We start from the raw sequence: 12,569 nt of genomic DNA on the forward strand, positions 1-12,569 counted from the left end.
TCTTCCCCCAATCTCAGGCGATTCTGATTTCTCGAATTGGCAGTTCAATTCAAATTTCCAAGTATATCGCCTATGACGCTCTATTTGAATGAGGAAATTTAAAATTATCCTAAACTCTAACCCCCTAACCGCTAAACCTCTAAACCGAACCGAATTTAGTCAGACTGGGTTAAACCGATTGTTGGAACAGAAACCGAACTAGGGCGAACAGGGCTGTCCGAACCGAAAACCGGTGGACCAAACCGACTGTGCCACCCATAGGATTCCATATCTGTTTGACATTTTCTTTATCTTGGTGGAATTTAATTTTCTGGAAATGTCTCTTGACATTTCTTTACTACAGTCGGCATTTCAATCACAAGAGGCCTACTATAAAGCTTTTGGATTCAAAGAAGACGAAGGAAAGATCGAAAACGTTGACAATTGTTTGACACGATTAGAATCCTATATGAAACTGTATGGGGGCACTGCTTCAGGTTTGACTCTACGATCTTACTGCTTGGATTTTTACTGTTTTTTTTTTTTTTTGGATAAATGTGACTGTATTAACAACCCAACAACGATAACGATACAAAATAGGAGGCTCAATTACAAGTCCAGAACAAAATAAAAAGAAGGCCTCCAAGCAAAACAAAGCCCAAACAGAGAATTGGGCCCCAACAGGAAAACAAAAAAAGACAACAAGCCGAAGCAGCCTGCACCACAAGTTCACAACCGCCATCGACCGGAATCCACCGTCGTGCACCTCCATCCCCGGCAAATACCAAAGAACCAGCCAACCGATTCCCATAAGTGGTGGAAAAGAGAGCTTCAACCTTCCTCCATTGAGCACCACCAAAGAGATTTGAGCCACATATTGTGGTCTGAGCCATATGAAAGGAAACCAGAGGGAAGAAGATCCCACTAGTAACAATGCCAATAAAGGCATACACATGGAAGGTGGTGGTTTTTCCACCAAAGCCGAAGCTGTGCGCACCTTCCGAGAGGAAAATGGATTGCAGAGCCCAAATTGAGTGAGATAGAGGAAGGACAGAGCAAGGTTTGATGGATAGGATGGTGAAGGAAGAGAAATAAGGATGTGAATGGGAAACGGAGATTGGAAGAAGAGGGGATCAGAGCTAGGAGTGTAGGTAAATTGGGCCGAAACAACGGGGACAAAACGCAGGCCAATGAGCAAGCAGAAAATAAAAGAAGAAAAAGAGAAACGGGAGACAGCCACCGACCCCGGACACAGCTAGGGCCGACGACAGAAGAGGGAGAAAGTAGTTAAAAACAAACACTCACAAGGGGAGAAGGAACTCTCACGAAGAGGAGAGAACTGATTGAATGGATTTTTAATGTTTTCTCGGCATCTTTAGTTATGGTCACTATGATCAAGTGTTGCTGCTATATTTGCTTTAGCATCTAACTCGGAATGTTTTTGCAGACGGAAATTTCTAGGGTCCAAAATGCGCATGGCCTGAAAGAATGTTGGGCATGGCTGGCGAGGTTTTTAAACGCTCTCCCTGCCAACAGATACACTGCTGTTGCTCTTAAAGCATTCCTACATGTAAGTTGTGACAGAAGTTAAATGTTCTTTGTACAAAGAAGTAGGACAAAAATCTTTAAGCTAAATGGCTCAATGCTTTCAACAGACGGTAGGGTACTCTCTTCTCAAAAAGTACAAATCCCAGTTCAGGAAGATGCTGAATATCATCTCGGACAACTTTCTGAAGGCGCTAAAAGAACGACGAGATTCAAATCTGAACTCGGTCATTGCAGAAATTGAGGCCTACATAAAGGACAACAAATTCCATCGTGAGCCCGAGGGAAGGACCCTGTTGGGCTCTTTGGATCAGATGCTTATGTTCCTGAAGTTGATTACCAACATTCAAATCATTCTTCGCACGGCGAGTACCACTATTGATTGTAATTGTATCGTATTTGTTGTAGTTCCTGGAGAATCTGTTGGAGAATTGTTTTGCCGTTATTCATGTTGTGAGTCAAACTCTTTGTATTCTTGGTAGCTACGTAAAGTGCAAGGAAACGTGGAATTTTGATGAAAGGAAGCATAATCTGCCGCAACATTCGGCGAATTTTGAACAGGACTCCGATCAGGGATTTGAATTTGGGTGTTTCCGAATTGATTCCGTACCGATGGCAACCCCACCTTGTGTTCCACATCCCGGAAATGTCAGGATGATGCTGACCATCATTTCGTAACATTTCATGCCTACACTAAAAGAACTTCGGAGTCGAACCCAGTCGCGTGAATGTGTGGCCAACGATTCAGGTTATATTATACACAGATGCATACTAAAAAGGCAGGCTTGAACCTCTTCTACAGAGTCACAAGTCTGCCACGCAAAAACGAAGGCACAAGCACGGGTGTGAGAATTCATATATTCATGTAAGTTTTCTTAATTCGATTATTGGTCCATGTACTTTGGTCCAATTGAAAGTTTGTGATCTGAATTAAAAATTCATAAGAATTGGTTCGTGAATTTATCACTTATGAATCATTCGTGCTTTTGGGTAGCAACATTAAAAATTTTGTCCAAAATTAAAAAGGTTTTAATCGCGATTAACCAAAACGATCATTATTACGTGACATTTTGAAAAGTTTACAATCACTAACAAACTTTTAATTTAATGACCAAAACTCCAATTGGATGAAAATCAATTATACAATATTTTTCTTGAGGGTTTTAGCATGCTGCACGGACAGGAAATTTTATTCATTTTTTAATTATTTATAGAAAGAAATCGAACATAAAAATAAAATAACAAGAAAAAGAAGACGCATCCTAGAAAGTATATTCGTGTTATTATTATGATGCTCTTAAATTGATTCCATTTATTAATTTAATATGAATTTGTCATGTGGGTTGGTGTTGTTGCTAAGTTGCTAGCCTGCTCAAACTTTCTTTTGCTCCCATTTTGGCTTCAGTCTAAACAACTTGTTTATGTTTGAGGAAAATACAGAGGAACAACATATGTTTCTTTGTTTTTTTCTTAATTCTTTGGCTGGAAATTATACTTTTTTCCTTTTTTTTTTTCTTTGCATCTTGAGAATTTAAATGTTAGTGGATCTAAAGTAATTAAATAATATTTTCTAAATCAGAATTCGACATTTTTTAATTCTATTATCTTTAAAAGTGCGGAAAATAAATGTTATTTCGTGTGGCTATTAGTCGTAATGTCACATAAGCTTGTCAATTCACTCATTTTATTAAATGAGTATTCATATATAATATCACATAAATGTTATTTTGGTCTCCTAGTGTCCAATAATATATGGTCCATCGTAGTTAGATTTGATATCATAGGTAGATTAAATGAATGTGTTTTTAATGTTTTAATCTCAACTCTTGATTTTAAATACAACGATGAACCAACTAAAACTACGTTGAATGATATTCCTCTTCACTTGTAAGTGAGAAGTCTCATATTAGACTCACATGGATGACGATGGTGTATTATATTTGTGTTAAGTTAAATACATTCTTTTTACTTGTAAGTGAAATGTTTTTTACTTGTAAGTGAAATGTCTTAGATTCGATTATCGTCAAAGGTGGATTTGAACCAAATTTTACTAGCCCATTGTAAGGCTTAGCCCACTCCCATATCCCTTTAGTGTAGATAATATATATATATATATTAGTGGCTGACTCGTTGTATAACCTAACCTAATCCCCCTTCACTTTAGGGCAGAGTTTCCCCCTCCCTTAAAGGCATGTTTACTTACATGGCATGGATATCAAGGAATATGTATGAGATGCGTATAAGATAAACCACTCCTATGTCAATTATATCATTCATTTCCTTAGTTGTTTGTAGCCACGTGAATAAGAATGATATTTGTTCCTTATAAGTAAATATATTCTTAGAATATAATATTATTGTAAAAGAAATAAAACAGTAACATATGACTTTTTAAAGCAGTGACGAAAAACAATCATATCTAGCAACTAACAACTAACTATTTGATTCACTAGCACTCCACTCTACTAAAAGAGAAAGGGTAATGGTTGAGAAGCTAAAATTATAGACAAAATTTTGTAAATTAAATGACATGGTAAGTTGATGATTGTACTATTGCTTAAGTGTTGATAAATATACTCATTTCTTATTGGTGATACATCATTTGATTTGTAAATTATATATATAAATTTAATCTTCTTAGGCAAAGAAAAATAAAATGATAATGACCATGCATCATTGATCTTCGTTAAGAATTTAAGAATACTTGTCTGCCATTGTAAAGAAGACCAAAATAGAAAAAAAATGCCGAGTCATAGTTGGGATCTGAAAACACTAAAATAAGACTTTTCAGGGACTGAGAGGGATAATAGAATTTTATACTTATGATTCAAGTTATTCATATTTTAAATGACTTTGTAAATATCACTTAATCAATAAATTGTAATAGATAAATACATGGTTCATGATTTATTTATTGAATTCGTCAGTCTGTTTTTACACAATTCGATAACTAAACAATCTCATATTTAATTAATTATTTTGTAAAAATAATTTTTACATAATAATTTATAATATAATTGATTTCGATTATAAACATAAAGTTCTGTAAAACAACTACATGGGGTATTGAGAGGAACTCTCCTTGTTCATTGAAGAGTCAAAATTATTTCCTTATCCGCCGGGTCAAAGTAAAAGAAAGAATCAAAATTCAACACTTTCGGGGATCGGTAGGTTTCATGGGTTGCTTCCAGATTTCTCACTTCTCACATGGGTTGCTTCATGCATTTTTCATTTGCATCCAATTCATTGAACGCGTGATCAGCTTGCAAAGCTTGTACACGTAAAGTGCAAATCTGGAGTGTCACCGCTGTTTAATGCTATAGTCACTTTTAACTCTTCACATTTGCTTATATTTTTTTAAAAGAGTACGATGTTTCATTCACTAAAATAGAAGTATTACAAATATATATTATGAAGAATTCTATCCTAAAATTATTCTTGCAAACTAAATTCAAAAGTTTTGGAGTAAAACATTACTAATTGCAAAACTATGAGTAGATTTCCCGCACTTGTCCGAGCTCATCAAGAACTGCAAGATTACACCAAACATAAAACTGTTAAACCTCATGTCACATGGAATACGATGCCCATAGATCAAATCATATCATCTAATCACTACTATGATCTTAGAACACCCAGTGAAGTAAATCCAGCAAATCACACAACTCCACCTTTTACACATAGATCCAAAACAGGTTGCACACCAAAATTAAAATTAAAATCAAGCAACTCTCTTATAGAAAGCAATCACACCAGTAAACTCTTTTAAAGACATATCAAAATCAAACCCCAAGACAATCCCGGTAAATTATTAAACAAAAACAAAATAAAGGATAAATTCATGTCGCCGCTCTCTGCAGACATTCGAGAGCCATATTACCGCATTGGCTAAACCTATAATGTCGTGCTAGCTACACTCGATCCTAACGCAATATGACATCTTCCATGGCTTCTAGTTTCAATCATACATCGAAGGTGATAATTGAATAAAAAACTTTGTGTTTGCTATGTGCATGGTCCAAAAGACAAACACTATCACGATGACTACATCGTTTCACGGTTACAATTCTACACCTTTACAAAGGAAATGAAAAGAGAGAGGAAAAATACCATAAATGATTTTCAAGAAAATATAAAAATAGGAATATAAACACAAGCAGATCCGTTAGAATTTTCAATCAAAGGTAGAACTTAATGAATAGTTGGTCGTAAACAACAATAAATGAGCACGAAACTGCAGTTTGTATGCGGTCTATTGTCTTCTGTTTTACATTTTACCAAAATTATAACGGCTTTTATTTATGCATATTACAAAATATATTATAGATCTCAATCACTTTGGCTGCTATGCGCCAATATTGTAAAATAACATTAACCTTATTAAATATTGACCTTAATTAGCTCTTCATTTTCAATATATATTTTTTAATTTCACTACCCATTTTTACTTTATATTTTCCATTTACTTTCTTAACTTTATCAAACACTGTAATTTATGCTCCCGTCCACATGAAAGTTCAAGTGATTTCACATATCCAAAATTTAAAAGTTCATACTAGATGAAAGAGTGAATCATGAAATTTTCCTAATAACTAGGAAAAAAAAGGCACCAAAGTTGGAACCAAGATTAGGAAAACGAAATTATGGTAAATCCCATCAAAACCCACATACTTAAAATTGATCCATGAGTCCCAAATAATTATTTTGATATTTATTAAAAATGGTAATGGATGTGAATGTGAGGCCATATGAGGGTAACATGCTGGATTGCTCAGAGATACATCAAAAGAAAAAAGAAAAAAGAAAAAAAAAAGGAAAAAAAGGAAAAAAAAAAAGAAAAAAAGAAAAAAAAATTAAATTAGCCAGCCAATATATCCCAAAGCCATCCCCTTTGTCTTGTACATTGTTTTTATTTTTCTGTTTATATAACCCCCATTGCGCTTTAGCTTGGTCTCTCGAGGGAGGTGGCGACCGACTTCTGCAGCCTGCAACTCTGTCTGCATTTGTTGTCCACCTCTCTTCGCATCACAATTCAAAAACCAAGATCCAAATTAGGGGAAGAGAGGATTTGGAAAAAGGGTTTTTGGGTGTTTTTGATTCGCGCTCGGAATTGCAGAGATGGAGAAGGAAAAGAAGTCTCCCGTGTCCGATGTGGGAGCTTGGGGGATGAATATTGTGAGCTCTGTGGGCATTATCATGGCCAACAAGCAGCTCATGTCTCCCCACGGCTTTGCTTTCGGCTTCGGTCAGTTCATCTCCTTCTTGTAACTGTGTTAATTTGCCAATCTTATCTTATTTTTCTTCTGGGTTCTGTCCTAATCTTCAATTTAATTACAGATCTGAAGTGGGAATTTCTTTTTGATTGATGGGTTTTTAGTGTTGTCCTTGTTGAATAATGGGTTGCTTTTATTTTCCTGAATTGTGTGAAGAACCTCAAATTTTTGTAGATGCCATGAATCTGAGGATGAACTGCATTTTTCCCAATTTCGAAATGTTAATTGATTGTTTTCTGGCCTCAAATTTGATTCGCAAGGGACCAATAAGTCAATTAGATTCCAATATAATATTCCATGTTCGATTGGACCGTTATTTGCCAATCATGGCAGCTTCAGCTATGGCAGGCCTTTTTTGACTTGTCATCATTCCCTGTAGATTTAGCTACATTTCATTTGAAATTACTACGCATGATTCAGCTTTGTTTATGACCTAGATTCATAAGGAGATCTCACTGAATGTGTCTGCAAGAGCATGCTTATGTCACACAGAAATAGTTGTATTCATTGGCGGATTGGTTTCCGGCAATTGATGATTGTATATTTTTCTTTGCAGCTACAACTTTGACTGGATTCCATTTCTCTGTTACTGCTTTGGTCGGTTTGGTGTCGAATGCCACCGGTTACTCTGCATCAAAGCATGTTCCTCTGTGGGAACTTGTTTGGTTCTCACTTGTTGCCAATGCCTCAATCACTGGGATGAACTTGAGCCTCATGCTTAACTCTGTTGGATTTTATCAGGTGAACATCATTTTATTAGCCCAACCATTTTTCCTTTAGCGCACAGTTGTGATCTGATTTCTGATCTTCTCCATTGTGATAATGGTGTAGATATCGAAGTTGAGCATGATTCCGGTGGTTTGTGTGATGGAATGGATTATTCATGGAAAGCATTTTTCACGGGAAGTCAAGATTGCGGTGGCTGTAGTGGTTGTAGGGGTGGGTATATGTACTGTGACCGATGTGAAGGTCAATGCTAAAGGCTTTCTGTGTGCCTGTGTGGCTATCTTGTGTACATCCCTACAACAAATTGTGAGTATTTCTCTCATTTTCTGTCTCTCTTTTTTTTTTTTTTAAACTATACCATGAATCTGAGTTTAGGTATAAGAACCTTGAAACAATTGTTGATCTGACTTTCTTGTTGATTGAGCAACAGTCAATAGGTTCCTTGCAAAAGAAATACTCGATAGGCTCTTTTGAATTGCTCAGCAAGACGGCTCCCATTCAAGCTCTATCTCTTCTTGTTCTTGGTCCATTCGTTGATTACTTTCTTACCAGAAAACTTCTTACTGATTACAAGTTGTCTACTGGTGCATTTGTAAGTGCTTCTTCTTCTATTTGATCTTAATCTGCTTCTGAGTTTACGAGGAACAATTTCTAATGAAGCTGCTGTGCTTTGTGTGATCCCATTGTATGCAGCTGTTCATTCTACTCTCATGCTCCTTAGCAGTGTTTTGCAACATCAGCCAGTACCTCTGCATCGGCCGCTTCTCAGCTGTCTCTTTCCAGGTTTTGGGCCACATGAAAACAGTATGTGTCCTGACATTGGGGTGGCTACTCTTCGATTCCCAGCTCACATTCAAAAACTTGCTTGGCATGGCTCTAGCTGTTCTTGGCATGATCGTATACAGCTGGGCCGTGGAGGCTGAGAAGCAATCCAAGGTCCTCCCTAGTCATTTGTCAGAAGAGGATCTGAAACCGCTGAAGGAGGGAATATCAGAGAGTCCATTGAAAGACGTCGTGATTGGCGAGTCCAAAGTATAATCTTGCGGTTTTCACTGCTCAAAGGCATTTTCTGAGATACAGGATGAGCACATGTTTTGACATTCATCTGCTCGTCCAGCACACGCTTTTACATCATCTAATTCCATTTATTCACAAAATATGTTCAATCTTTTTCTTTTCCTCTTATTTATTTTTGTCAGAAATCGATTAATAATTGACGTTTAGGCTGAACCACCCGTTGATGGTTGTAAAATATTTTTGTATATGGATTTCAGTATTCAGAAAGAAGTACAATGAATTAATGGTATGTTTCCTTTAGCCAATATTTTGAGTAATTATTTGTGGATGGATGGTAGTATTTTTTTAACAGTTATGAACATTAAAATTTGAATTCTGAGAATCTATTTTCCTCCCTCTTCCCCTACTTTCCATCCGCCAAATGAGTTCTACATGGATCCAACCACGCATTGACGTGTATCCGACTGTATTATTGACATACATTAATTTCGATCATATTATTAACCACATCTCTTACATAAACGGGACATATTTTGATATGTACAAAACAGATCCCGTATGTTAGTCCACTAGTTGATTCTTTGAAGATCTGGGATTTTAGATTCAATCTTGGCCACTAACCATATAGACATTTCAGCCATTATTAAGAAGAAAACAGACATAAGCAATTTTGTAGTTTCCTTTTTTTTTTTCCTTTGATCCAATCTTCATCTTTTGCACGAGTTCGTTATTCGTCAGTGTAGAGTTAGTTGTGAACTTTTACTGACAATCAGCTGTCTGAATTATTTATTGGTGTGAAACTACTACTAAAGTAATAAACAAATAAAGAGCAGCAAATGCATGTTATCTCATTTGGTCGGGATAGACTGTTTGTATCTTTGCTTGTAAGTTTGAATATCGCTCCTTGTAGACCACAACCAGTTGGTAAAAGATCTCAAACACAAATTTCCAAAGTCGCAAAGTTTTTATGCCAAAGGTTATACATACATCCGACCACATTATTGATATACATCCGATTGCATTATTAATCACATCTCTTACAAAAACGAAACTCAGTTCAAAACACAAGTATTGTAAATATAATATGTCAGATTGCTCACTATCTTCTCCACCAACTCTTAGCTTAGCTTGATCAAAGAAAAGACGGAAGAAGAAGATAAATCAAAGGTTTGTATTGTATTACTTCCACGTTGGCTATAAAAAACAAGTTTGCAACTTGCAGTTTGTTACTTGATTAAATTATTAATCCTGCTTTAGCAAAGAGTAACTAAATAATTAATTTTGATTAATTTTTAATCCAATTGGAATTTGCAATGCAGGAACACTTAAAGAGAGATGTTGCCCCTCTTTTAAGGATTGAAAAAGGAACGATGGTGGAGTGATTAGCAAGTTTATGTTTTAGATTTGTCAACTTGTATACAGTGGAAAAACAAAAACGTGCACATAGAGATAGGTACTGATGAATGAGAGATTGAGAAGGAAGCTATTTAGAGAGAAAGCTACAATTTAGAAATCAGAGTGATTTGTTTACCGGATATTTGACATGTTATGTTGTTAGATTGTAAGGTACAACTACATATTTAAGCATTGTTTCATAAATCCATCTAAAGAGGAAACCTAATTCATAATCTAAACACACCCATGGATTATCTACTCTTATCATGTCCCTCACGGTGTTGTGTTTGCGTTTGGTCAATTTCACGTCCTCTTCTTCTTTAACGAGATGATCAATGATTAGTGTTCTTAAATATGTTAAAAAACTCTTTAAGTAACTTCATTAGTTTGTACAATGAAGGCATTTAAAAAAAATAATAATAATAAAAAAAAAAGAGTGGGACAACTAGTGGCAAGCTACGATTATCCACCCATTTTGGGGGCCGAAAAGACGCACAGAGGCATTTCAGCCTCCCATTGGCCACAAGTCTAGCTTTCACACCAGTAGCGGGTTTTCGAACCCGAGACCTCCAGTTTTTAGTTTGAATGATCCTTTTTGTGATCGCCATCATTTTTTATATTTAATTAGTCCCTGAAACTTCTTGCGTTACATGATATGCATGGAAAGGTCTATTAAATAAAACATTAGTGATCTTTGAAGTAGTACTAATTTTTGGATCAAACCGAAGAACCGGGCATAATAATTGATGTAATAAGTAAAGACCGACACATAATGTAATGCATTCTTAATTGGAGCTATAACCTTATCTAGTTTCCATTATTTTGTAATTGTATACGTTGGTTTGGCGTATGTTGTTGGCTACTCTGCATTGAAGCATGCAATTCCGAAGCTTCTTTAGTTCTAAGTTTTAGCAAATGTCTCAATCACTATGATGAATTTCTCAAATTTTATTAAGTAATTTTCGTGTTCTTTAACTATTTTTTGGTATGAATAGTTGCGCCTTCCTATTTGCAAATGTTAAGAAAAGTTGTTCACGTGCCTGCATGTAAAGTGTAAGTTATTAATACATAGATATTGAACTTGAGCATGAATCTTGTGGTATGTGGGATGGAATGGATATTTCATGGAAAAGAGTTTCCAAGGGAAGCCAAGATAACTATGGGCCTACGGCAAATGGTAGGAACGAGAATGTTTACAGTGATTGAGCAAAAGTTTTTGGATTGTGATATTCACACACCTTTAATTACTTGTCTCACATTTTTTTTTAATACTTTATTGATTTTTTTACCCTTTGATCTTTCATATATGGAAAGGGATCCTCGCCGAATCCTTTTCCTCGGGATCTTGGGGATCGTGTAATCATGTCCGTTTATCGTACATCGTGTGATTAGTTTTCGTTAGGTACTATTTATATTTAATTTAAAATTTAAAATTTAAAATAATTTTTTATCGTACGATGTACGATGAACGGACATGATTATATGATCTTTGGGATTCCCAAAAAAAGGATCCGGCAAAGATCATTTTCCTCCAAATATGTCCTTCCTACTTTTTGACCTTTGAAATTATAGAATACTCTTATTATTTTGTTTTACACTTTTATTTAAAAACACTCCACCATATATGCCCTTCTGTAACTCTTAGGGGGCGTTTGTTTCACCTTCTTAAGTGGGATTGGATTGGGTAGGATTATTGTCCCATGTTTGGTAAGCTTGGGGACTAACTTAAATGAGACTAGCCCAGACTCGTGTGGACTATCTCCCTCGCTAGGTCGTCTTAGCGAAACCCCCCAAAAACCACGAGACTGCTAAGACCTGCTTTGTCTCCTTTGCGTCGCTTGGCGTCCTCCCTCTAAGAAGACCTTGCTTCGTCTGCGTTGCGTCCTTTCTCCAACGAGATCACAGCACCACACCAAGACGGGTACGCCATGCAGGTGGAGACATTTCCGACGGACTCGTCGGTCAAGAACGAGCTCTGTAAGGTCATTCTGGTGGTGCAGAGGGCGCATGGCGATCCATTTTCGAGAGACTAGTCGTAGAGGGAGGCGCCCAGCAGGACTCGGAGGCGTTGGGTGGGGGGAGGAAGTTGCCGGTGCGGCGGAGGTACTCGAAGTCGACAAGGTGGAGGCCCTGGACGAAGTACTAGCACCCAGTGTTGAGGTCGTAGCGGCGGCAGTTATGGGAGACCATTCCCTCGTCTCAAATCCTAGAGAACTATGACGATATTCTCGGCGACCCAACCAAATTGCAGCTACATAGAGCTCCAACAATGACTTTTGTGCCGCAAACATCTAAGGAAGGTCCCGCTCTTACCGTCGTCCGATTCCTCTGATATGCAATTGTAGGAAGTTGGTTTTGATTTGATCTCAAAGTATGGAACTGGTTTTTGAAGAAGAGGAAGAGTTTTCAGAAAAAAGAAGGAAAAAATGAGAGAAGTAAGAATAAAATATTAATAGAGATATAGATAAATTAATATAATATTAGAATTTATTAATTATCCTGCTTCTTAGTCCGACACTGCATCAAACGCTTCACTAAGTTAGTCTAGCTTAGTCTATTCTAAGGCAGTCCAACTTAGCCTTTAAATCTAGTCCAGTCCGAGATAGTCCGATACAACAAACGCCCCCTTAAGTT

The 12,569-nt window shown here is 36.6% G+C and overlaps 1 protein-coding gene across 1 annotated transcript; it reads left to right on the plus strand.

Moving 5' to 3' along the window:
* Nucleotides 1-6,424: 6,424 nt before the first annotated feature.
* Nucleotides 6,425-8,845, plus strand: LOC137725540 (UDP-rhamnose/UDP-galactose transporter 2). The gene is made up of 5 exons (XM_068464266.2): nucleotides 6,425-6,769; nucleotides 7,354-7,538; nucleotides 7,629-7,829; nucleotides 7,954-8,115; nucleotides 8,217-8,845. The coding sequence occupies exons 1-5, from the start codon at nucleotides 6,643-6,645 to the stop codon at nucleotides 8,559-8,561; spliced, it is 1,020 nt and encodes a 339-aa protein (XP_068320367.2). The 5' UTR covers nucleotides 6,425-6,642; the 3' UTR covers nucleotides 8,562-8,845.
* Nucleotides 8,846-12,569: the final 3,724 nt, after the last annotated feature.

This window comes from Pyrus communis, chromosome 5 (genome assembly GCF_041283825.1).
Source record: "Pyrus communis isolate YQ-2024b chromosome 5, ASM4128382v1, whole genome shotgun sequence".
In the NCBI taxonomy this organism is placed as follows: domain Eukaryota; kingdom Viridiplantae; phylum Streptophyta; class Magnoliopsida; order Rosales; family Rosaceae; genus Pyrus; species Pyrus communis.

Excerpts from the sequence above, each read along its gene's own strand:
- LOC137725540 (XM_068464266.2), top strand. The coding sequence starts at position 6,643 with ATGGAGAAGGAAAAGAAGTCTCCCGTGTCCGATGTGGGAGCTTGGGGG. Across the intron at positions 7,539-7,628 it reads ACTCTGTTGGATTTTATCAG|ATATCGAAGTTGAGCATGAT; the intron begins GTGAACATCATT and ends ATAATGGTGTAG. Across the intron at positions 8,116-8,216 it reads AGTTGTCTACTGGTGCATTT|CTGTTCATTCTACTCTCATG; the intron begins GTAAGTGCTTCT and ends CATTGTATGCAG.